At 46.1% G+C, this 27,302-nt stretch overlaps 1 protein-coding gene across 2 annotated transcripts in view; it reads left to right on the plus strand.

The window, feature by feature from the left end:
• The first annotated feature begins 2,524 nt into the window (after positions 1-2,524).
• The window catches only part of MMP17 (matrix metallopeptidase 17), a 241,210-nt gene continuing 216,432 nt past the window's right edge, over positions 2,525-27,302 (plus strand). The window contains exon 1 of one of the 2 annotated variants that reach the window (XM_063964657.1): positions 2,525-3,061. In XM_063964657.1, coding sequence (XP_063820727.1) covers positions 2,927-3,061 — 135 coding nt within the window. In that variant the 5' untranslated portion in view covers positions 2,525-2,926. The remainder of the gene's footprint in view (positions 3,062-27,302) is intronic. The other variant, XM_063964658.1, reaches the window with a different exon arrangement.

A 27,302-nucleotide genomic window follows, 5' to 3' on the forward strand; every position in this document is an offset into this window, starting at 1 on the left:
TTCTAATTACTTTTCAATTACCTGCTCGTTGTCAGGGGTTTTCATGCTCAGGGTGTCATGCTCGTTGCCAGGGGTTTCATGCACTGGGTGTCATGCTCGTTGCCAGGTGTTTCATGCACTGGGTGTCATGCTCGTTGCCAGGTGTTTCATGCACTGGGTGTCATGCTCATTGCTAGGAGGTAGTCCTTGTTGCTAGGGCTGTGCTCCCAGTGCCACATATGTCCCCAGTGCCAGATATTCCCCCACGGTGCCAGGTACTCACATGCCCCAGTGCCAAATATAGCCCCCCCTCCCCATGTGCCAGGTACACATATACCCCCCAGTGCCACATATGCCCCCAGTGCCAGATATTCCCCCCCAGTGCCACATATGCCCCTAGTGCCAGATATGCCCCCAGTGCCATATATTCCCCCCCAGTGCCAAATATGCCCCCAGAGCCATATATGCCCCCAGTGCCAGATATTCCCCCCCAGTGCCATATATGCCCCCAGTGCCAGATATTCCCCCCCAGTGCCATATATGCCCCAGTGCCAGATATCCCCCCCCAGTGCCACATATTCCCCCCCAGTGCCATATATGCCCCCAGTGCCAGATATTCCCCCCCAGTGCCATATATGCCCCAGTGCCAGATATCCCCCCCCCCAGTGCCACATATTCCCCCCAGTGCCACATATTCCCCCCAGTGCCATATATGCCCCAGTGCCAGATATTTCTTCACCCACCTCCCGCCCGCCCCGCCGCCGCTTTTTGGAGGGACACGGAGGGCACAGCTCGCCTCTCCTGTGTCCCTCTGGCTGCATCATCTCCGGCGGCCGCGGGTCTAATAGGGGGAAGTGCCGGTTCGTGAGCCAATTAGAGCTCACGGACGGCACTTCCCCCTATTAGATCCGCGGCCGCCGGAGATGATGCAGGAGGGACACAGGGAGGCGCGCTGTGCCCTCCGTATCCCTCCAACAAGCGGCAGAGGGAAGGAGACCGCAGACTGACATGTGGATGCTCGTCCGCATGTCAGTCTGCTGTAAATCAGTGGCGCCCCCGCAGCCCCTCGCCACCGCGAGGGCTGCGGGGGCAGTAGTTACGCCACTGAGCAGTGCCCACATAGGGCCATGTAATTTGTCACAGTAGGCCTCATGGTAAAGGCTATTACTAAAACACATCCAGACAGAGAGCTAACTTACCCAGGAGCCACCCCCAGGATCTCCCATTGGCACTACAGGGAACAGCATGCCTTCCAAATACTGCTCCCATTCAATGCCTCTCGAACACAAGCAGACAAACAATGGTAGTTGCTTGGTCATTCCTGGAGATAATTATGTATCAGGTACTGGAAAGGGGGAGGGGTCACAGACAAACAGACAGAGAGGGGGGTGCGTGCGCACACAGTGAGATGCAATGACATCTCATTTACGCAAATGCCTTTGCCTGATTGACAGGCAGAGGCTGTTGCGGTGGGGGGGGGGGGGGGGGGCAGGGTGTTGACACAACATTATTTGGGGCTGCGTTGTGGGGCGAGGTCCAGACAACGCAGGCATGTCCAGATCGTTTGCGAGGTGGGCCGCAGTGGCTGCGTGACATCACACACAGCCGCTGCAACCCAAAACAAAAGCTAGGCTGCGTAGGCAGGAGGCTATCCTTATCAAGCGCTCGCATGTTAGCGGTGGGGGGATAGCAAGGCCCAGTATTCGGGGCGACCTTGCCCTTTGCTGGGCGGCCCCCCGCATATTAATGTAATAAATTGTAGTATTGGCCCTATCTTGCTTCATAGACAGTTCATTTACAATATTCATTTAGGTTATTTTTACACTTTATACAAGTACATAAATTAATACAATGATGTTATGCTAATATTTCATGCTGTTGTTTTTGTAAGTGAACAAGTTATGTGTGGGGGTGTCTGTGCAGGTACTGTGGAACATTGGTATTGGTATTTTTGTTTATGGTGATGTAGATTAAAGGCAATATGTATTCCCATTTGCATGGTAAAAGGTAAAAGCCTGGTTATGTTTAGTGCCAGTGCAGTAAGGTTATGCTACTTCTAATTGATTATTCTTCGGTGTAGTCTGGACAGAACTGTGCAATGTAGGTGACAACAAATGTCATTTACACTGTGGACATATCCAGAGCCCTGGTGCAGAGGCAGAATGCCTGCGCTAGTGCCCTGGTGCCCATTAATCATTTATGGCCTGAGGGACCTATGCCATACGATGCTTCAGTGCAGGCTTCGGCAAGCAGGGGTTGGTTGTCCAGCTGTTGTGGAACTACAAATCGCTACATGCTCTGCCAGTCTTTGGGAATGCTCTGTGACTAGTGTCTTATGTTTAGGGAGAATTTCTCCTGCAGGGCTCTACTCAGCCCTCTATCGTTCAGTTAGATTGTAGCTCCTTATCTGCTTGTTGCTTGCTTGCATTGAATCCACACAAAATATTAATTAGATCCTCTCCCTTCCGACAAGCCTCTCCCAGCAGCACTTATAGGTTGCTGAAATTCCCATCCCATAGCCAGCTCCTCCCTCATCATCCCCAACTCTCAGCTCTCACAGCAGCTCAGATTCATCTCCAAGCTACAGAGCTCGGGTGCTTCGGAAGTCATCTGCTGTAAATCCTCAGCTACAGCCCCACGGGTGTCTGTGAAAGCTAGGCAGGCTGTGTCTCCACACTGCACCATCCTGTGTCTAGCTCAGCACTCCGCCAAGTGTCTGGAACTGTCCCGGGTGCTGATATTCGTCCTCCTGACCTGTTGGGCTAATCTTGGAAACTTCCCTGGATGTGGCCAGGGGTGGGCATGGCTGTGTGATGGCATATACCGATGTACCCCACGCAGAGCCTGGGATGTGCATGTGAGCTGTCCATGGTGCAGTGGAGATATGAAGAGGGTGCACATATGAATGTCTCTTACACTCACTCAGGGCTGAGGAGGAAGAGAAGGAATGCTGTGGATTTTCTCCAGAGAAACTTGTGGTCCCCGGGAGATGCTTCTCATCTATCTGTTGGTTGCTTTGCGGGAAACCATGGCAGCACCAACCCCTACAGCTGAGGATATAAACGATATAAACCGTGGAGTTGTAAGTGACAAGCTGGCATCTGCCCTGTAATGTAACTGGCATAGGACATGTATATATTAGGAGTAATTGGAGTGTGAGTGGAGACAGGTTCATATGCAATGTTTGTACAATGTCTGTGGTTTTATGCAAGCTGGATATATTGTCAGAATTTGCTGGAGGCTGTCATATGTGAGCCCATAGGTAGGTGAAGGGAATACAAACCAAACATAAGTTTGTTCTTACGATGGAGATAGCGAATAGATAACTAGATGTCCTGTGATTGCTGGACAGCGAGATTGTGGTACTTGTCGTGACGAGATCATTCTGCATTGGGTGGATATAAGATAGGAAATGGAGGCTGGTGGACAGGGGTTAAGTCTAACCAATTCACTAAGGGAATCTGTCGGGTGCAGGTGGGGTGAGGTTTCAAGCATTAGATTTCTCTTTTTATTGAGTAGAATTGGGCAGATTTCGGAATGACAGCGTTCTACAGATTAGCGGCAGTGTTATGTGTGTGACACGGTTACCACACTGTATATAACTCAGGTATTGTGGATGCATTTAAACTGCGAGTTCTTTCTCCAAATAAGTGACCCGTTATTAGACACGATGCAGCTCCTATAATCATGCAGTAATTACTTCTTACATGTAAAAGTGAACTGTGTTTTGTAAGTTACAGAATGTCTGACCAGTTGCTCTTCTCATGTATGTGTAATACAGCATGTACTGGACGACGTGTTCCTCCAATACACACATACTGTATAGCGATTACCGATAGCCACCCAGTGTTATGAGCTAGGTGTTTATACGTAGGTGGATGAATGTAGCGGAGAAAGTTAGCAGTTTAACCCGATCAGTGCCATATGAGGGTCATTTTTATGCTTGTCGTTCCATTGATGTCAGGTTAATGTCGTATGGAAATCTATCTCTCCTATGAGCCTACATGATTAAATAAAGCATTTGAAGACAGTTAAATCTACCTATTGCTCTGGATTGACAAGCAGCACATGGCTGCAAATCTGTTGGTGGTGTACTGGTTAATCTGTCAGCCTCGCTCTTTATCAAATGGGCTCTACATAGGTCAGGAAGTCTCCCTACAAAAAACGTATTAGTGAGCAGAAGTTTCGGGAATTAATGACCCCTTTGTTCTCACTTACTGAAGCCCAGCATTGCTGTGTAAAGCCCTATATTACCCTATATATATATATATATATATATATATATATATATATATATAGTCAAAGGGGGGGGGGGGGGGGGCTTTGATTTTAAAATTTGGATGTTTTGTTTAAACATCAACATGTCCTGAGTTATTACTGTGCGAGTAATCCCCAGCACTTCACAGGGAACATTTCCATCCACTAAAGGTGCTACTAGAAAAGGTCAGAGATAAGATCAGACAGTCTGTACTGCTGCCTTCAGGGCTCTCGCTATGCAGAATATGGGTTTAACCAAAAACTCACTGACCACCAGTATTTATTTATCAAAAGCATTCACTGTTTTTCACTAACATTTAGTCCTGCGCTTCACCATGAGCTCAACTTCTGCTTCATCCTCCGAGCACCCCAATGGCTAATAACCATATTGCCCACCATGACTCTTGCTTCATAGACAGCTACTTACAGTATTGATCTAGGTTATTTTTACACATTACTTTATACAAGTACATACATTATTACAGTGACGTTAGGTTAATATTTCATGCTGTTGTTTTTTTTTTTAAATGATCAAGTTATGTGTGGGGACTGGGGGTGTCTGTGCAGGTACTGTGGAACGTTGGTGTTGTTATTTTTGTTTATGGTGACATAGATTAAAAGCAAGATGTATTCCCATTTGCATGGTAAAAGGTTAAAGCCTGGTTACAATTAGAGCCAGTGTAGTAAGGTTATCCTAGCTCTAATTGATTATTCCTCCATGTAGTCTGGTCAGATCTGTGTAATGTAGGTCACAGCAAATGTCACTTACACTGTGGACATTTTCAGAACCCTGGTGTACATAAATCATTTATGGCCTGAGGGACCTACAGTATGCCATACGATGCTTCAGTGCAGGCTTCGGCAAGCAGTGGTTGTCCAGATGTTGTGGAACTACAAATCTCTACGTACTCTGCCAGTCTTTGGGAATGCTGTGACTTATAGTTCCACCAGAACCAAAGGGCTGCAACTCATCTACCTCTACTTTAGATGGTAAAATTGGAAAGGGGATGTAATGGAAAAAAACTAAAAAAACACTTACATAACTGGTAATATTGTCATTTGAATTGTCTGCCGGCATGTGAGGAATATAATTGTGGTTCAGATGCTCTATGTTACACGTACTGTAGCTGCCATACCATTGATGTGTATGCAATTTAGAATGGATATACTGTTGCTTATCTTTGTGACTGATTATACAATCTGCTTTACTCAAGTGATAATCACAATTCAGATGATAATGCATATAGCAGATGTTTGCCTTTAAAGCTGTATGACGCTCTTTACATAAACGTCAAAAGCCATGACGGTTTTGCATGGGACCAATTGGCAGAAACAACAAAAAGCTAACAGATAGTCCATTTCAAATTAGACTCTGATTTAAGGATAATGCAAATATTTTTTTCTGAGTTTTCAGCATTTTCCTTGAAGAAAATGGGCAAGTTTCCGTGGGGCCAAATCAGTGCTTCAATAAATAGGACATTGACAAATTGTTGTGGCAGATTATTGTGACCACACGCAGCTAAAGACACCTGCCCCGCACTGCCTTCTGCCATCCATTAAAAAGGACAGCGGGACAAACATATTCTGCTTGTATTGTGCTGCAATGTTTCCTATGGAGCCTCTGTATTAAGCTGACTCTATCAATGTCATGCAGAGATTCCATGATTTGCTGTTCAGTAACAGATGGAAGCTCATTTTGACACTGATCAGAGGCAGACTAGACTTTGTGGGCTATTTGATTAAGTGTAAACCAAAGAAAAGCACAACTAAGCATTTGAAGCTAGCTCCCAAAATAAAACGTGACCCCTGGCTGGAAAACATTCTGTTAACTCCTAAAGGGCGTTATGGATCAGCTATACTGGCTCCAGTCCCAGTAAGGCACAGACAGTTATAGTATTGCTTACACCTCTGATAATGATAAACAGGAACAAGTGCATACACAAGACAGAGGTGTTGGGGGCTGTAGGTTAATGCAGAAGTAATCACAGTGACGTCTCAGTAGCTGAGCATTGTATGTGATGCTGCCTGTGTTCCTCTCTCCAGCACTGGTATGAGAAATGAAGCTGAAAACCCTCAGATGCTGATTTTCCCCCAGCAGCAAATTCTGTCCTTCAGCCATTTCAGAAATTGCCTGTTTTATGTTGTGACACATATTATGATCTGGCAGAGCCAACTGCTTCTCCCATTCACCTTCAGATGGCACTGGATTAAGATTTTGTAGATAGCTGGGCAGCAGTATTTGGCAATGATTGGTAGGTGTCTTCAGCTTTCTTTGCAGACATGTTAAGACATTGGAGGTAAAATCAAGCTTTACACAACTCTTCTGTAATCAGTAGCCCATCATGTTCCTGGTTAAAACCTCACAGCAGTCCTTCAGTTGTGTCTAGCTTTTTCAGATATCAATCACAGTTCATTAAACTCCACTGAAGCCTAAGGGAACAGCAATACATTGGTATCTTTTTTAAATGATGGCCGTTCCAGTTGCAAAGGGGTTAAATCATTATTATCCTGCAGCTGGAATAATGAAAAAGAACTCACCCACGCAGCTCAGTCTTTAACACATAATAAGGCAATAATGAAAAATACCAAGTTTCAGCCATTTTCTAAAAAGCATGAAGAATTGAAAAAATATATATTATAGTGATAATAATAATAATAATAATAATAATAATAAATATCTGTGTATGCTTTAGAAGACCTGTACATACAAAGACCAAATTCACTGTATTTATATTTGTACAAGTAGAGCACAAGCATTAACTTGGTGTATTAATCCAAATTAGATGTTGCATGTGGAGAGATTAAATTATCACAGAAGAATGGCATGTTCTGTGCTGGATGGTAATTGCAAGCTCAGAGTTCTATAGCAGAGAGCTCTTGAAGACTGAATGGGTTAGGCTGTGTGTAGTCATTTATTGAAAAAGATCAGACGTCTGATTCTACAGTCTCTGCACCGAATAGGGGTTAGGATATTTTCGAATTAAGCCCATTACATAGTAATCGGCTATTCACAATTCTAAGCCCTAGGTCTACCTGGAAATTACTGGGGATAGTAAAGTTAAATTACTCCAGATAATGTAACTTTGCTTTTAGTGGTGGGTAAAAGTAAATGAGTTAATCTGTGAAGATGGAAACCTTCCAACTCCATTGCCAAAAGGTTCTGTGTGCTAGGCTAAACACTGCATGCTACAGCTATTTCATGCCTGCAAGTCTATTTGGTAACACAAAACAGCAACATGTGTTTGCTTTGCCACATCTACTTCAGTGCTATGACTATTGGCTAGAAATGAATTGTGTGCTTCTGTAATAAGTGATATGAGCAAAAACCTTATACAAAGACTTGTTCAATAACTATGTGAAGATTACGTCTCCTCTATTCAATTCCTTATTCAGTAGGGTATAATGTGACAGACAGTCCGTGGAGCTGGAAACATTACAAGCATTGTTAGTTGGTATTATGAGGATGAGAGTGGAATTTTATACAGAACATAAAAATAAGGTGACATTCAAAGACAGACGTTATGTTTTAAGGAGGAATAACATGTAATTAATGTAACCAGTTGCAGCTATAGTTGTAAAATAATGAAAAGACAAACAGGTTGTTCTGATCTAGCAACATTATTGTTATGTAGTGTTAAGGTGCATACACACGGATAGATTTGACAAACAATGTGGGCGTTCCTGATCGATGGGTACGACCAATCGTTCAACTAGTTCCGCATGTTTGAATAACGACAGTGCCGATGCACACACCCTCAGGTCGCTAGTGACAGTCTCAGATCTTTTGTACAGGCCTCCGCTCCTCCCCCGCCGCCGTTCGTCGCTGCCGGTATCGGCAAGTGTGTATGTACTTGCCAATACCCCCTCCCCCCCCCCCCCGCGCTGGCCATGATGTGTCGTTCAGTGACAAAAATCTGGGTGATAGAGTAGGACTTGCAGTGAAATGGGGTCCCTTGATGTTGGGCTGCAAGATTAAATGCACTGTACAGTTCATGAACTAAAACCCCATTGTTTATTTATGTACTGATGTGTTAAGGTGAGTGAGCATGCTTTGACGAGTGTTGGGCTCTTGATAGATAGATAGATAGATAGATAGATAGATAGATAGATAGATAGATAGATAGATAGATAGATATACACATGGGGTAAATTTACTATAGCTTCTAACACAGAGAATTGGTGATGCCCATAGCAACCAATCAGATGCTGTCTATCATTTTCTAAAAGGCAATAGAGAAATGATAGACAACATCACCAATTCTCTGTTTTAGAAGCTTTAGTAAAATTACCCCAATATATCTACTGTATATATTTATTTGTACATTATATAGCCCTTTGTAGCACTTCTCTGCTTTGTATTCATACTGCTCCCCCTACCCAATATGCTTCTCCATGGAAACTCTACTTTGGAGAGGGAGCAGCATATGAGTGAAGGGGGGGGGGGGGGCAGTATGTATTCAAGGTCAGAGAAGCGCCAAGGATAGATTTATAAGGTGCCACAAGTCGTTCGCAGTGCTATACAAAGGCAAACAGTAAGACAGAGCAGGGTAATACAGAACATTACAACACCCAAAACATATACAGGGCACAAGTAACTATTAGTACCGCAGATCTCAGTACACAATACAACTAATAAGCAGATGAGTGACTAAGGTAGGGACAGATCATCTATAGCGATAGCAAGGCTTGTAATTTAAGAGCCGGTGGAAGGGATGAGCGGCTACAAGCGGCAGAATTCTGGAAGATGGCCATTGTATGGGTGAGAACTGTAATTGAAGTGCAAGAGAAGAGCACTGAGAGAATAGGAGGAAGGAAGACTCTGCTCCTAGGAGATTACAATCTAAGGGGAGAGGAGACAGGTCAGAAGACATGAAGCATGAGCTGTCAATGGGGACCTGAGGACAGGGAGGTAGAGAGATAGCGATGGCTGAGGAAAGAGGAAGGTAGAGATGTTGGGGCAGTAGGGTGAGGCGAGCCACAAGGCTAATTGGTTAGGTGCTGGATGGGTACACTGCAATGAACAGGTGGAGTGGAGGAGTGCATTCCAGTGAAGGAGAGGGGCGGCACAGGAGAAATCTTGGATTCGTGCTTGAGATGCAGTAACCAAGTAAGAGGAGAGGCGATGGTCTATGGCCAATTGGAGGGGGCGGTAAGAAGTAGATGGGGTCATGAAGTTGGAGATGTAGGGAGCAGTGAAGTTGGTGAGGGCCTTTTATGTGAGGGTGAGGAGTTTGAAGAGGATTCTGTAGGGGAAGGGGAGCAAGTGCAGATTATTGCAGAGGGGAGTGGCTGTTGTGGAGCAGCGGGAGAGGAAGATGAGTCTAGTTGTGGCATTGAGAACAGACTGGAGGGGTGCAAGATGAGAATATGGGAGGCCTGTGAGAAGATTGTAGTAGTCGAGCCGCGAGATCACCAGTGAGTGGATAATAAGTTTAGTTTCATTCTGTGAGAGGAATGACCTGATGCGAGCGATGTTGCCGAGCTGGATCTGACAGGAATGGGACAGAGATTGAATGTGGGGTGCAAAGGAGAGGAGTAAAGGATGACACTTAAGCATCAGCGTTGGAGGATAGGGGCGAAGATGATTGGTTTGGTTTTGTATATATATATATATATATATATATATATATATATATACACTGCTCAAAAAAATAAAGGGAACACTAAAATAATACATCCTAGATCTGAATGACTGAAATAGTCTTATTAAATACTTTGTTCTTTACATAGTTGAATGTGCTGACAACAAAATCACACAAAAATTATCAATGGAAATCAAATTTATTAACCCATGGAGGTCTGGATTTGGAGTCACCCTCAAAATTAAAGTGGAAAAACACACTACAGGCTGATCCAACTTTGATGTAATGTCCTTAAAACAAGTCAAAATGAGGCTCAGTAGTGTGTGTGGCCTCCACGTGCCTGTATGACCTCCCTACAACCCACACAAGTGGCTTAGGTAGTGCAGCTCATCCAGGATGGCACATCAATGCGTGCTGTGGCAAGAAGGTTTGCTGTGTCTGTCAGCGTAGTGTCCAGAGCATGGAGGCGCTACCAGGAGACAGGCCAGTACATAAGGAGACGTGGAGGAGGCCGTAGGAGGGCAACAACCCAGCAGCAGGACCGCTACCTCCACCTTTGTGCAAGGAGGAACAGGAGGAGCACTGCCAGAGCCCTGCAAAATGACCTCCAGCAAGCCACAAATGTGCATGTGTCCACTCAAACGATCAGAAACAGACTCCATGAGGGTGGTATGCGGGCCCGACGCCCACAGGTGGGGGTTGTGCTTACAGCCCAACACCGTGCAGGACATTTGGCATTTGCCAGAAAACACCAAGATTGGCAAATTCGCCACTGGCGCCCTGTGCTCTTCACAGATGAAAGCAGGTTCTCACTGAGCACATGTGACAGACGTGACAGAGTCTGGAGACATCAAGGAGAACGTTCTGCTGCCTGCAACATCCTCCAGCATGACCGGTTTGGCAGTGGGTTAGTAATGGTGTGGGGTGGCATTTCTTTGGGGGCCCGTACAGCCCTCCATGTGCTCGCCAGAGGTAGCCTGACTGCCGTTAGGTACCGAGATGAGATCCTCAGACCACTTGTGAGACCATATGCTGGTGAGGTTGGCCCTGGGTTCCTCCTAATGCAAGACAATGCTAAACCTCATGTGGCTGGAGTGTGTCAGCAGTTCCTGCAAGACGAAGGCATTGATGCTATGGACTGGCCCGCCCGTTCCCCAGACCTGAATCCAATTGAGCACATCTGGGACATCATGTCTCGCTCCATCCACCAATGCCACGTTGCACCACAGACTGTCCAGGAGTTGGCGGATGCTTTAGTCCAGGTCTGGGAGGAGATCCCTCAGGAGACCATCCGCTACCTCATCAGGAGCATGCCCAGGCATTATAGGGAGGTCATACAGACACGTGGAGGCCACACACACTACTGAGCCTCATTTTGACTTGTTTTAAGGACATTACATCAAAGTTGGATCAGCCTGTAGTGTGTTTTTTCACTTTAATTTTGAGGGTGACTCCAAATCCAGACCTCCATGGGTTAATAAATTTGATTTCCATTGATAATTTTTGTGTGATTTTGTTGTCAGCACATTCAACTATGTAAAGAACAAGGTATTTAATAAGAATATTTCATTCATTCAGATCTAGGATGTGTTATTTTAGTGTTCCCTTTATATTTTTGAGCAGTGTATGTATGTATATATATATATATATATATATATATATAATATGCTGTGCAAGGAATGGGGCATGCAAAGAGCAGGCAGTCTTTTTGGATAAACAGAAAGACTGCCTGCGGTGACTTCACAATGTACAGTGGTTAACGCAACCACTGTCCCTAAGATGTCTTTTTCCTGAATAGGGGAAAAAATTGAGAAAAAAATATTTGCAAGAGATGAAATGGGTTTAGGACACAGGTTCTCAAACTCGGTCCTTAGGACCCCACACAGTGCATGTTTTGCAGGTCTCCTCACAATCACAAGTGAAATAATTAGCTCCACCTATGTACCTTTTAAAAAAATGTGTCAGTGAGTAATTAATACACCTGTGCACTTGCTGGGTTACCTGCAAAACATGCACTGTGTGGAGTCCTGAGGACCGAGTTTGAGAACCACTGGTTTAGGAGCCAGATCAGGTAGCCATAACACTAAACTATAGGCAGATCCTGGAGTGTAGCTTGAATCGCATGGGGCCTATTAATCAGATCATATATTGGTACAGTATACAGACATTACATGTACAGGTATAATCATCTATTTTTACTGATTCTTACAACATGCAAACTGAAATACAGTAAAACCCAAACCGATGTTAATTAGGATTGCTTGGGTTTTTTCGGTGCTAGAGTGGAGGAGATTTGGGGTCATTTTGATCGAAATTGGGCAAATGTACCCAGCTGTTTGCCCGGTATAAAGTGGTTTGTGAGAGTAATGTAACAACATTGGTATGGTTTTAAATATGGCCCAAATGTAATTGCATGCTGTAGGCACAAGTGCTATTTCAGCAATTTAGCCCAAAGATTTGAGGTGACAATTTTTAAATTAACGCAACTTTAAATATATGGGCTAAATCACTGAATCTGCACCAATGTCTGCAGCTCACAGGCTCTTACATTTGGGCTTATAGTTCTGTACTGTGTGTGTGAATGTGACACAGACTGTGTTTTAGTAAGCGGTGTAGGAATATAGGCATTATAGTAGATGGCCAATCTCAGACCAAAATAGTAGGTAGAAGCCATTGGCCTTTCTATTATGGATACAAGTTATGCAGTGCTGTCCATTAGACTGGTGGACATTTGTAACCAGAGCGGCAAAGCAGACAGGCATAAAACATTGAGTTCCAGCAGCATGCCAGCTCCACCCCATCTTGCTATTGGTTGAACATCACAGTTATGGTTGTCTATTTACCCTGCTAGTAAATAAAATCTATTTGCTTTAATCAAGAAATGTAAGGGTCTATTTACTAAGCTTTGGATGGAGATAAAGCGGATGGAGATAAAGTACCATCCAATCAGCTCCTAACTGCCATTTTTCAAACCTAGCCTGTAGCATGTCAGTTAGGAGCCGATTGGTTGGTACTTTATCTCCAACGACTTTATTTCCATCCAAGGCTTAGTAAATAGACCCCTTAAAGCCAAATGAAGGAGATTTTTTAAGTCTTGTGGTGATGTGACTGACACTCGGAATCCTGGTGTTAGAACACCAACCAACAACATCCTGAAGGTAAGTATTGGGGTCACTAGTAGGGTTAGAGTCGAGGCAGGTAGGGTTAGGCGGGTAGGGTTAGGGGTGGGGATGGATTAGCCCTAGCCTCCACCCCCGACTCATCGCCCTAGCTGCCACCACAGGTGGGTTAGGGAAGGGGACAGGGGAGGTGTAAAATAATTACCCTTTCCCCTGTCAGCATTCTCATTGGTGGGATGCCGGTGTCGGTCATGTGACTGCTGGCATCCCGACTGCCGGGATTATGTATCACACCCGTGGCAACACATGGAAAAATAAAATGATAAATTAATATATGAAAGGTGAAAATATCACAATATTTCTGGAACCATTATAGGAAATTGTCTAAACATTGTATCATGATGGGACAAGCAGCACTTGAATGGGATCATTAGGGCAGATGTAGTTGTTGCATTCCATCTGTAGTAGTAGCAATGCTCTTCATGCCTTTTGAATTGATCTTCATGGTACAGTAGTCATCCAGGAATTAGAACTTCAGTACTACACAAGGGATTTGATTTCTTTGAAGGTACTTCAATGTATAGAATGTTGATTGTGACCTTTGCCCTTTGTTTACCAGTTGCTTAGCGCTATTGATTGATTAATGAAGGCATGGACCAGTTTAAATATAGAGTGCTTCTGTGTTTTATATGCGTGGAAGATGCATTAGTTTGTCATTTAACAAATACCAAAGGACATCTCCCTGTGGTACATCCGTCAGCCTTTAAGTAACACTCATTCCTGACCTATGTTATCTATGGCAAGCACATTCATTTATTATGCAGTCATGCTTGCTTTGCTAAACTCCCATTGTCCATCTGGGAGAATATGCTCTTTCCAAGCAGGTGCCAGATGTATTGGCTTGCTCTTTGTGTAATTAAATTCATCTGTCAGGCGTTAGTGATGTCTCCTACAGGAGCCACTTCCATTGCAGAAAACCGTGGCTGAACATTTCATTGTCTTTTACAGCCAAGGTTGATTGCACTCGTGTTGGCACCATGCCCCCAGTATGAGGGAAGGGCAGGACCCAAAGTGTGTTGGGTTTTACCTGCTTGCCAAGAACTGTGATCTATTTTATTCAGAAGGTGATTGTTCAAACACTGTTAATGGAGAACCAGAAAATATTAGCATGTTCCGACAGCAATTTGTTGGCGCACAGAGTCACTGCCCAATCAGCTCTTCTGCACTGTCTAAGACTGCAAGGAAATAAAATGACTGCCAGCAGTACCAGTAAATACAGACCCCAGGGCCATAGGCTCTCCTGTGTGGTTGTATTGTTCCTGTACCATCTGAACAAGCGATACATCCAGGGCATGTCTGAGTTATGAAGTAATTTATTTTGAGAAAGAAAAATCACTGCAATGCTAGCAGGAATAGCAGATGGCCAAACACCTATGTCATGCCAGCTATGCCATTGACTTTTTTTTACCCTGAATAGAATATTCTTGTTACCTGTGGTGTAAGCATTCAGACATTTGTTTTTCAGATAAATGTATTTTATGGGCAGCAATCGTACTCTGAAATGGCCTGTGTGTGCAGATAAACACAGGAAGTGTGAACGTATATGTGTATCCAGAAATGTGCAAAAACTTTAGTCATAACATTAAAGGGAATATCATTATAGGCTATAGGATTGGGGGCTGCTAATAATGTAGCAGTAGGATTACCTTCATTCCCAGTGGATCCTGAATTCATCCAGTTAATAGACTATCAGTGGGGAACTGAGTGCGTGTTTCTGCAAAAGATGACTGGTACAGTGGCAGAACTGTGAGTGGTGGGCCCAGGTGCAAAAATATAATTTGGGCCCCACTCCTCTATCCTAACCCAAGTTTACAATATGCCACTTGGGTGACAGGGAGAGACAGAGGGTGACAGAGGAATGCAGTGAGTGACAGGGGGAGGCAGAGTGTGCCAGGGAGAGGGTGACAGGAAGAGGCAGTGAGCAGGGCTGCAAAGAAAATCCTGGGCCCCGGTACAACAACTTCCCGGGCCCCCCTGGAATGGGTGTGGCCACAGTATGTATATTTATCTATTTCTATATATAGGTAAATAATATGTACATATATATCTATATAGAAATATCTATATATAGATCTATATAAATAAAATACTAACATTAATGGTAATGTATGGATGCATGTATTATAGAATATTTATATAGAATTTATAAGACACAGTGCTGTGTCTGTCACTCACAGTCACAGTTCTCAGCTCACAGCGTTGCAGCCTAACAGACTAGCTCCCGACGAGGTGACCAGCCCTGCTGCTGATTCTTACTGAGCTGAGTTGCGCCAATTCTTAAATCCACAGCCACACCCAGCCAGGTGCATGCCTGCCCCTCCCAGTCCCTGCCCACCTCCTGGAGCTTGCTGATTCTGAAAAGGCCATCCAGAGCCGGCTGCAGAGAATGACTCGCAAGATGATGATATCATCTCCTGAGATCCTGGCAGTGGTGCAGCGGCTGGAAGTGGCTGTGAGGGACGTCCACAACAAGGGACAAACAGCCAGGTGACACACACATACATTCCCCCTCCCGACGGCCCAACCCGCCTTTCGCACGCTTGTCCACTTGCCCACTGATTTATAATAAAGAAAAAACATTTCCCACCAACAAAAATGGCTACTGGCCCGGGCCCTCTGACATGCCCAGGCCCGGGTAATCTGTACCCCCTCCCTTCTCTCTCGACACCACTGCAAGTGAGTGACAGGGGGAGGCAGTGTGTGACAGGGATAGGCACTGGATGACAGGGGTAAAAGCACAATGTCCTGGGTGGTGCAGACAGCAGGGGACATGTACCATGGTGTGGACAGGAACACAGTGGCCTCTGCTCTGTCTGTGACAGGGGCTCCCACCCCATGTGCTTTCCTCAGTTTGGCACGCATTGGCAGATGTATTAAGCCTGGAGAAGAGATAAAGCAGTGAAAAGTGCAAGGTGATAATGCACCAGCCAATCAGCTCCAATATGTAAATTGACAGTTATGAGCTGATTGGCTGGTGCTTTATCACCTTGCACTTATCACTGCTTTATCATTTCTCCATGCTTAATACATCTGCCCCTCAGTCAAGCAGACTCTGACAGTGCCAGTTACACCAGTTGTGAACTGCCTTTAACCACTTAACTGACAATTTATTTTGCCAAAAACCGCTCCGAAATTGTCGCGTTTTTTTTATGAATGAATTAGGTGAAGAACATGAATTTAACCCTATCCTGAATGATTTTAGTTAAAAAAAAGATTTTTATTTTTTTTTAATTTAAAAAAAATATATATACATATATATTTTTTTTTTCCAAACATCGATCGGGAACATTGCGAACATCACAACCATCGCGGCTTTCATTTTGAAAGCCGGTACAGCCTCCAGGTATACAGGGGGGGCCTGGGGGTGGCTTGGGAGGGTTAATTTACACTCCCCAGCGGCTGCCATTGTCTGCAGCTGCTGGAGGGGGGTATCCTGCCGATCACTGCTGATCGGTCAGCACGGCAATCAGTGGGAGAGAGTGCAGGGAGGCAGAGGGACCTTCCGGTCCCTCTGACAGCAGCAGTGGAGGGAAGTTTCCCTTCCTCGCCGCTGCTAACACTCTCTATCTGGCTGGTCGCGACCAGATCAGATAGAGCATTTGCAGGCATGGTCGCATCTGATGCGACCATGCCAGGCAAGTGGTTAATTCACTGCAGACTGTTAATTAGAGGCAGTATGTGGCTGTCATCATCAGTACTGATAGGTGGCAGAACTCCTCTGTCAGTCCAGCACACACCAGGTCAACCCTTCCATCTAAGGTAAGGTGCAGGTCCCTCATGCAGTGGGGACCAACCTGCTCTCTGCATGGGGCGATTGATCCAACTATGCTCAAAATGGTCCGTGGGATGGGTAAAGGGGGTCAGGGGTTAAATCGTTGCTGGTCTGTGCAGCAGTGGGCCCCTTTGTCTTCTGGGGCCTGGGGCAATGCAGCTGCTGCACTAATGGTAGTTCTGCCTCTGGCTGGGACTAAAATAGTGTGATTCCTGTTCTCTTATGTGTTCTCCTGGGAAAATGTACACAATGCTACAAAACATCTTGATATGTATGTAGAACAGTAGTGTGTATAACAGTAGTCAACTGTGATTTACAGCTGCTACATATTGTTTTAAATAATGTGTGTACAGGTGCGGTGGCATGGTAGAACGTATGTACATACCAGCAGAATGTCCCAACACTGAGACAGCCCAATTGCTTCAATGATTTATTGAAGGTAGTAGGTATAGCCGTACTCACTGTCAGGGATGGACTGGAGCTCTTAGACAGTCCTAGCACTTCACTGTGTAAGTGTGCATGTGACAAGGGGGCATGATGAAGACAACAGGGGGCAGCGCAAAAGTTATGGGGGCCTGGCTTTGCGGCACGTCCCCATCTCTCAGTGCGCCAGGAGGTGGAGCTGCTCAAACAGCACAGGTCTCTATTGGCGGTATTCAATTCTTTTAAACCCCTTCCACACCCATTCTGTTTCTGCTAACGGGCGTGGTATAATCATTTCAGCTCGCTACCCCTGGGGTATCGAGGGCGCCCAACCCTTTACGCAGCTAAACCTGATTACTATTGATGCAATAACGGGGATCCCTTTAGAAAGGAGATTGGGCATGATATATCATTTGAATACCACCCTATGTCTGCCATGCAGCCGGACTGGACCATCAGGCCATCGGCACTTCTGGCATGTGCTAGAAGTGCTAGAAGACCAGTCTGGTCCTGCGTACTGTGATATACTGGTTAGATATACCAGCGGGTGCGTGTGTCTGTGAAATCGCAGCATTTGGACTGGAGCTAAGTAGATGTCCATCTCCCACCATGTCACTCCTACCCAGTAGAAAGATGGTGCCGTGCATGCGCAGTACTACCTATAGGGGCAATCTTGGTAAGGGAATGAAGCCTTCCTTCAGGGAGAGTTTTTCTTCCCCCTTCTTTACTAAGGAGGGAATCCTATTAGCCCAATTTTTCGGCACAAAAAAAGGGATGATATCGCGATTTTAGCATGATAGTGAGTATCGGGCTATCCTATTAAAGCCGAAAAATGTGTCGCTAATGGCCGATAAAAACTGGGATCCGGGAAAAGTTACCAGACTCGTGTTATCGCGGCTCTGAAGGGCTGCTTATTGAGGATTATGCTTTGCGTGCCTGGCCTGAGGCTTGACAAACTTGGCTTGACATTGTCTTGTGCATTGTACTCATTTTGTCCATATTGAATTAATAGAAAAATCTTGTGTTCTGCTATTATCTTTATTGTCTCCAATATTTCTAGCTATTTGTCATTGTGTACTTTTGTCCTATTTTGATATGCCCCTATTCCACAGTTTTCACTAAATTGTACATAATGTCAATTTTTCTTACTGTTTTCATTTCTGTACACATATATAACTAGAGATGAGCAGGTTCGGTTCGTCGAGATCCGAACCCCCCCGAACTTCACCTATTTTACACGGGTCCAAGGCAGCCTTGGATCTTCCCGCCTTGCTCAGTTAACCCGAGCGCGGCCGAACGTCATCATCCCACTGTCGGATTCTTGCGAGATTCGTATTCTATATAAAGAGCCGTGCGTCGCCGCCATTTTCACTCGTGCATTGGAGATTGAACGGAGAGGATGTGGCTACATTCTCTCCCTGAAAAGCTCCATATCTGTGCTCAGTGTGCTGAAAATATCTCTGCTCAGTGTGCTGAAAATATCTGTGCTCAGTGTGCTGCAAATATCTGTGCTCAGTGTGCTGCAAATATCTACATTCTCTGCCTGAAAAGCTCCATATCTGTGCTCAGTGTGCTGCATTTTGGTGACCAACAGTATATACTTGTACAGTACAGTAGGCCATTGCTGTATCTTGCAGCTCTGTGTCACTGCAAGTATCCATTCCATATCTGTGCTGCATTTTTGTGAGCAGTATATATAGTAGTACAGTGCAGCATTTTGGTGACCAACAGTATATAGTTGTACAGTACAGTAGGCCATTGCTGTATCTTGCAGCTCTGTGTCACTGCAAGTATCCATTCCATATCTGTGCTGCATTTTTGTGAGCAGTATATATAGTAGTACAGTGCAGCATTTTGGTGACCAACAGTATATAGTTGTACAGTACAGTAGGCCATTGCTATTGATATAATAATATTACTGGCATATAATTCCACACATTAAAAAATGGAGAACAAAAATGTGGAGGGTGAAATAGGGAAAGATCAAGATCCACTTCCACCTAGTGCTGAAGCTGCTGCCACTAGTCATGGCAGAGACGATTCAATGCCATCAACGTCGTCTGCCAAGGCCGATGCCCAATGTCATAGTAGAGAGCATGTAAAATCCAAAAAACTAAAGTTCAGTAAAATGACCCACAAATCTAAATTAAAGGCGTCTGAGGAGAAGCGAAAACTTGCCAATATGCCATTTACGACACGGAGTGGCAAGGAACGGCTGAGGCCCTGGCCTATGTTCATGGCTAGTGGTTCAGCTTCACATGAGGATGGAAGCACTCATCCTCCCGCTAGAAAACTGAAAAGAGTTAAGATGGCGTGTGTTGCCTTTGTCAAGCTGTAATAAATAGGGGTAAGGACGTTAACCACCTAGGAACATCCTCCCTTATACATCACCTGGAGCGCATTCATCTGAAGTCATTGACAAGTTCAAAAACTTTGGGTGACAGTGGAAACAGTCCACTAACAACTAAATCCCTTCCTCTTGTACCCAAGCTCCTGCAAACCACACCATCAACTCCCTCAGTGTCAATTTCCTCCTTAGACAGGAAAGCCAATAGTCCTGCAGGCCATGTCACTGGCAAGTCTGACGAGTCCTCTCCTGACTGGGATTCCTCCGATGGATCCTTGAGTGTAACGTCTACTGCTGCTGGCGCTGCTGTTGTTGCTGCTGGGAGTCGATCATCATCCCAGACGGGAAGTCGGAAGACCACTTGTATTACTTCCAGTAAGCAATTGACTGTCCAACAGTCCTTGGCGAGAAAGATGAAATATCACAGCAGTCATCCTGTTGCAAAGCGGATAACTCAGGCCTTGGCAGCTGTGTTGGTGTTAGACGTGCGTCCGGTATCCGGCGTTAGTTCACAGGGACTTAGAGAAATTCTTGAGATAGTGTGTCCCCGGTACCAAATACCATCTAGGTTCCACTTCTCTAGGCAGGCGATAGCGAGATTTTACCAATTAATATCAGTGATTTATAATTAATTATTAATTACAGTGATCTTGCCAAATGATTCCAGTGATTTTGTCATTTTCTTCCAGTGATTTGAACCAATAATACCATTGATTAGAACGAATAATTCCTGTGATTTTGTCATTTTCTTCCAGTGATTTGGACCAATAATACCATTGATTAGAACGAATAATTCCTGTGATTTTGTCATTTTCTTCCAGTGATTTGGACCAATAATACCATTGATTAGAATGAATAATTCCTGTGATTTTGTCATTTTCTTCCAGTGATTTGGACCAATAATACCATTGATTAGAACAAATAATTCCTGTGATATTGAGGTGTTTGTGTCGCTTAGCTTAGCCGTCCAGCGACCACAGTGCACCTCTTTTTCTCTTTTCTTTGCATCATGTGCTGTTTGGGGCCAATTTTTTTATGTGCCATCCTGTCTGACACTGCAGTGCCACTCTTAGATGGGCCAGGTGTTTGTGCCGCCCACTTGGGTCGCTTAGCTTAGTCATCCAGCGACCTCGGTGCAAATTTTAGGACTTAAAATAATATTAAGGTGTGAGGTGTTCAGAATAGACTGGAAATGAGTGGAAATTATGGTTATTGAGGTTAATAATACTATAGGATCAAAATTACCACCAAATTCTATGATTTAAGCTGTTTTTGAGGGGTTTTTGAAAAAAAAACACCCGAATCCGACAAAAAAATTTTAGGGAGGTTTTGCCAAAACGTGTCCGAATCCAAAACATGGCCGCGGAACCGAATCCAAAACCAAAACCCGAAAAATTTCCGGTGCACATCTACATATAACCATTAAAATTTAATAAAAACAGTTTTAGAAAAAAAAAGAAAAATATCTTAAATGAAAGGGGACATGCAAATGATATCACATTATTTATAAATATTTCTCAGTAAAATAGTTATTCTGCCCTGAATGTTATTTTTGAGCACTGCTATACTGATTTCCTGGCTCAGTATAAATGCCTTATCCAAGATGTTAACAAATTCAGTGACACCTTGCGGTCACCTTTACAGGAAAAAGTAGACTCAACAAAGAGGTGTTACCATAACTCACTGACCGGCAATCTTTGTCCCATTTGTTTCGGACCACCCTAATGATTCCTGGTGGCCATGCTGCGCATGCTGTAGACCTTACAAAACCACAAGATCTCAGAACTGACTGCACATGCACAATCATCTTCCAGCAGTGCTGAAAACTGGTAAGTAAGCATAATGCATGTTAGTGTGCCCAGCTTCCCATTGCTTAGCACATGCCATAACACTTCCCCATCATAGCTGCCTATGGTGGTGGCAGTAAAAAAAGAAGCAGAAAGCACCACATTTTTGAGAAGTGGAAATAACCTTTTTTTTTTGTGGAAACGCAGAAAGAAGTGGTAATCCCTGCAGGTGTTATACACTATACTGGCAGTCGGGATGCCTTCGGTCACATGACCGACACCGGCAGGGCCGGCTCCAGGCCTACTAGCACCCTGAGCGAGAAAATTTAAAAGTGCCCCCCCCCCCTCCCCCATGCGCGCGCCGAAGGCGCGCGCTCCTGAAAAAGTGGGTGTGGCCTCCTGAAAAAGTGGGCGTGGTCTCGCCCCCCAGCAGTGCCAGCTACACATGACATGCCCTCCGGCAGTGCCAGCTACACGTGACATGACTCCCAGCAGTGCCAGCTACACATGATAGTGTTCACTTTTTAGGGCAGGTTGCTGATCACAGGGAGGGCACATTTTTAAGTTAGGTGGGCAAAATGATGTACATATTGTAATGCTTGTTGTACCCATTTCCACACGCTAAAGCATGGACAGTGCGCGCCGAAGGCGCGCAGCAAAAATTTAGGGGAGTTACTTCGTGGGGAAGGTGCGTAGCCACATTATAGTGGCAATTCACATTACACCACACAGTAGTGCAGCTAATACACATTGCACCAGGTAGAACCTCCTATAAGAGCACGTTAGACACATTGCGCCAGGTAGAGCACTGAGACACACTGCCCAGCCACAGACGCCTAGCGGGAACACTACATGATATGCCCCCCAGCAGTGCCAGCTACACATGACATGCCCCCCAGCAGTGGCAGCTACACGTGACATGCCCCCCATCAGTGCCAGCTACATAAATGGCCACACAGTTCCAGATGGATAAATGCCCCCACAGCGCAGATATGCCCCCACAGTGCCAGATACATTAATGCCCTCACAGTGCAAGATATGCCCCCACAGTGCAAGAAATGCCCCCACAGTGCAAGAAATGCCCCCACAGTGCCAGATACATAAATGCCCCCACGGTGCCAGATACATAATTGCCCCCACGGTGCCAGATACATAAATGCCCCCACGGTGCCAGATACATAAATGCCCCCACGGTGCCAGATACATAAATGCCCCCACGGTGCCAGATACATAAATGCCCCCACGGTGCCAGATACATAAATGCCCCCACAGTGCCTGATACATAAATGCCCCCACAGAGCCAGATATGCCCCCACAGAGCCAGATAAATGCCCCCACAGAGCCAGATAAATGCCCCCACAGTGCCAGATAAATGCCCCCACAGTGCCAGATAAATACCCCCACAGTGCCAGATATGCCCCCACAGTGCCAGATATGCCCCCACAGTGCCAGAAATGCCCCCACAGTGCCAGATATGCCCCCCACAGTGCCAGATATGCCCCCCACAGTGCCAGATATGCCCCCACAGTGCCAGATATGCCCCCCACAGTGCCAGATATGCCACCCACAGTGCCAGATATGCCACCCACAGTGCCAGATATGCCACCCACAGTGCCAGATATGCCCCCACAGAACCAGATATGCCCCCACAGTGCCAGATATGCCCCCACAGTGCCAGATATGCCCCCACAGTGCCAGAAATGCCCCCCACAGTGCCAGATATGCCACCCACAGAGCCAGATATGCCCCCACAGTGCCAGATATGCCCGCACAGTGCCAGAAATGCCCCCCACAGTGCCAGATATGCCACCCACAGTGCCAGATATGCCCCCACAGAACCAGATATGCCCCCACAGAGCCAGATATGCAATGCCCCCCACAGTGCCAGAAATGCCCCCCCCATAGCCAGAAATGCCCCCACAGTGCGGATCCCCCCAATACCTGCGGCGCTGCTGGGGAGGAGTACTGCTGCTGTCCGCCTGTCCGAGTGTGCTGGCGAGCGGGCGGGAGTGCTGGCGGGCGGGCGGGCGGCCGGCGAGTCAGAGTGAGCCTGGGTCCGGGTGGCCACTTGTGTGCACTATGGCGCCGGCGTCTGACGTCAGACACCGGCGCCGCGCAGCGCGCATAGCGCACAGTGCACACGGGCCAATGCTGCACACACAGGGCCGGCTCCAGCATCGAATATGGCGGCGCCAGCGCGCGGCGCCCATTAAGGGTGGCGCCCTGTGCGGCCGCTCTATTCGAACATGCCTAGAGCCGGCCCTGGACACCGGCATTCTGACACTGAGAATGCAGACAGGGATGTGCTTAACCCTAATACTCCCGCCCCTCGGGTCCTAACTGTAACAGTGACCCCGATACTTACTTTCAGGATGTCGGTAGTCAGTGTTCCGGCTAGTGGTGCAAGTAGAAATTTTTTCTTAGCGGTAAAAATGGGCTTGGTCACATGTCATGAGGGGGCGTGGTCACACAAAACTAGGGGAGTGGCTACATGACAATAGGGGCATGGCCACATTATGCCACACACCATAATGCCCCTTACACATAATGCCAAACACCGTAATGCCCATTACACATTATGCCACACACTGTTATGCTTATTACACATTATGCCACACACCGTAACACCCATTACACATTATGCCACACACCGTAATGCCAGGGCCATCTTAACAGCAGTGTAGGCCCCTGGGCACAGCAATGCACTGGGCCCCCTACCCATCCTCCAGCGGTAGGGGTGGGGGGTGCTATCAGTGGCAGCTTTGATGTCCCACGGGCGGTAGGGGTGTTCTATCTTCCGCTCAGCAAGTAGGACCTGGAGAAGTAATTTCTGCTAATTACTCCTTTACTACACAGATGGGGCTAAACTGTAGAAGGGGGCATTAGGCTGACTGAAGAAGCCCTGGTACATGACTGCCAGGGTGGTATGGGGTGTTTAATATGTAGGAGAGGGGTGGATAGGGGAGTGGGCTTAATATTCATCATTTTCTGGTGGGAGGGCAGCTTGCTTGACTGCAGATATCTCAAGTTCCTGAAAATGGGCTAAAAGACTAAGAGAGTCCCACCTTTCAGGAGGTACTGGGGACACCTTTCAGGAGGTACTGGGGACTTGGGGATCAGAGTTCAGGAGCCAGAGCAATTCACTAACGAAAATCTAAAACTGCATATTAGGCGTGTGGAGCTGGTGCAGGGACCAGCTGCTTAAAGGCTGATATCTCTGGTTCTGGGCATAGTAGAGACAAGCTGCCAGTGTCCAGTGAAAGGGGAGAGTACCAGCTTTAGGATTATACCCTCAGAAAAACTCTAAAGGTGGGTACACACTAGTAGATATATCTGCAGATCAATTGATCTGCAGATATATCTATGGACGGATCTGGCAGTGTGTTCAGCATACACATTACACACTGCCCGATCCGTCGGGGACTGACGTCATGAACTGGGCGGGCGTGTACACACGCCCGCCCAGTTCAGCTGTCAATCACCGCCGGCCGCCGCAGCATGTGTACGGGCGGTCGGACGACCGCCCCGTACACACACAGCGACGCGCCAATATATCGGTAGATATATTGGCCGTCGGCTGTGCTGCGCGGCCGACGCGATACGTCTGTGAACGACGGAGTTCACAGACGTATCGGCCTTACACACTGGCCGACAGTCCCGCGATATATTGGCTGTTCAAGAGAACGGCCGATATATCGACCAGTGTGTACGGGCCTTTAGTCAGACAGAACCTGAGATATCTGGCTGGGAGGAGCAATTAACAGGCTTGGATGGGGACCACTGCTTTCAAGTCGGATATCACCGGTTCCCCAGGGCCGATTTTCAAAAATCTGGTACCCCTGGAAAGAGGAGACCCTCAGCTATCAGCCTAGGGCCCTTATACTCCTGGGGCCCTTGGGCAAGAGCCCACTGAGCCCATACGAAAAGACGGCCCTGCGTAATGCCTTACATATTATACCACACACCGTAATGCCTATTACGTATTATGCCACACACAGTTATGCCACGGACACCATTTTATGTCCCACACACAAAAATGCCCCTTATAAATTATGGCCCAGCGGTGGGCTGGTGGTACGGATATTTCTTAATGATACTCCGTACCACCCCGTGCCACCCTACTTTCAGCACTGGTTCCGACGCCAGGATTCTGAGTGGTGTCGGGATTCCAGCGTCGGTCACATGACCACCAGCTAACCGCATCCCATCTCCACTACATAGAACTGCGCCTCAGTGAGAAATAATTTTTTTTAAAAATACAAAATATGTTTGTTTGTTTTTTTAACTATACTGATCATAAAAAAATAACTATCAATGGGCTTGGAAAATGAGCTTGAGTCCTGAGTCATAGATAAGTATATAAACGTCATCTCCTTTTGTAATTGCTTCTGAACTCAACTGTTGGTTCATACAGTAAACTGTTTAACACCCCTGTCATTATCCAATCAGGACACACTCTGCATAAAGACATCTATGGCCATACATTGTCATTGTGATATTTTGTAAAAATGGCTGGAAATTGTCTTATTGTCATGGCTGGCTACTTAAAACCAAATCTTATCTGTTTTGTAGGCAGTAGGTTTATTGAAAAAGTAGACAAAAGAAAAGCTTGTATATAGCTACGGAATATTGCTTTCTGTGTGTGGATAGTGGGTACACACTGATTGATATGTCTGCAGATCAATGGATCTGCAGATATATCTATAGGAGGATCGGGCAGTGTGATGTGCATACACAATGCCCGATCCATCCAGGGCCGTCTTAACAGCAATGTAGGCCCCTGGACACAGCAATGCACTGGGCCCCCTACCCATCCTCCATTGGTAGGGGTGGTGGGTGCTATCAGCGGCAGCTTTGATGTCCCACGGGCGGTATTGGGTGTTCTATCTTCCGCTGAGCATGTAGGACCTGGAGCAGTAATTTCTGCTAATTACTCCATTACTGCACAGATGGGGCTAAATTGTAGAAGAGGCATTAGGCTGAATGAAGAAGCCCTGGTACATGACTTCCAGGGTGGTAGGGGGTGCTTAATACGTAGGGGAGGGTGGATAGTGGAGTGGGCTTAATATTCATCATTTTCCGGTGGGAGGTCAGCTTGCTTGATTTCTCTAGTTCCTGAAAATATATTTCTTAGCTTTGAATGGGATAAAAAACTAGAGAGTCCCACCTTTCAGGAGGTGCTGGGGACACCTTTCAGAAGGTTCTAGGGACTTGGGGATCAGAGTTCAGGAGCCAGAGCAATTCACCAACGAAAATCTAAAACTGCATATTGGGGGTCATTCCGAGTTGTTCGCTCGCAAGCTGCTTTTAGCAGCTTTGCACACGCTAAGCCGCCGCCTACTGGGAGTGAATCTTAGCATATCAAAATTGCGAACGAAAGATTAGCAGAATTGCGAATAGACACTTCTTAGCAGTTTCTGAGTAGCTTCAAACTTACTCGGCATCTGCGATCAGTTCAGTGCTTGTCGTTCCTGGTTTGACGTCACAAACACACCCAGCGTTCGCCCAGACACTCCCCCGTTTCTCCAGCCACTCCCGCGTTTTTCCCGGAAACTGTAGCGTTTTTTCGCACACTCCCATAAAACGGCCTGTTTCCGCCCAGAAACACCCACTTCCTGTCAATCACACTCCGATCACCAGAACGAAGAAAAAACCTCATAATGCCGTGAGTAAAATTCCTAACTGCATAGCAAATTTACTTGGCGCAGTCTCACTGCGGACATTGCGCATGCGCATTAGCGACTAATCGCTCCGTTGCGAGAAAAAAATACAGAGCGAACAACTCGGAATGACCCCCATTAGGCGTGTGTAGCTGGAGCAGGGACCAGCTGCTTGAAGGCTGATATCTCTGGTTCTGGGCATAGTAGAGACAAGCTGACCACCAAAAGGGGAGAGTCCCAGCTTTTGGATTATACCCTCAGAAAAACTCTAAGTCAGACAGAACCTGAGATATCTGCCTGGGAAGAGCAATTAACA

This window comes from Pseudophryne corroboree, chromosome 1, assembly GCF_028390025.1.
Source record: "Pseudophryne corroboree isolate aPseCor3 chromosome 1, aPseCor3.hap2, whole genome shotgun sequence".
NCBI lineage: Eukaryota > Metazoa > Chordata > Amphibia > Anura > Myobatrachidae > Pseudophryne > Pseudophryne corroboree.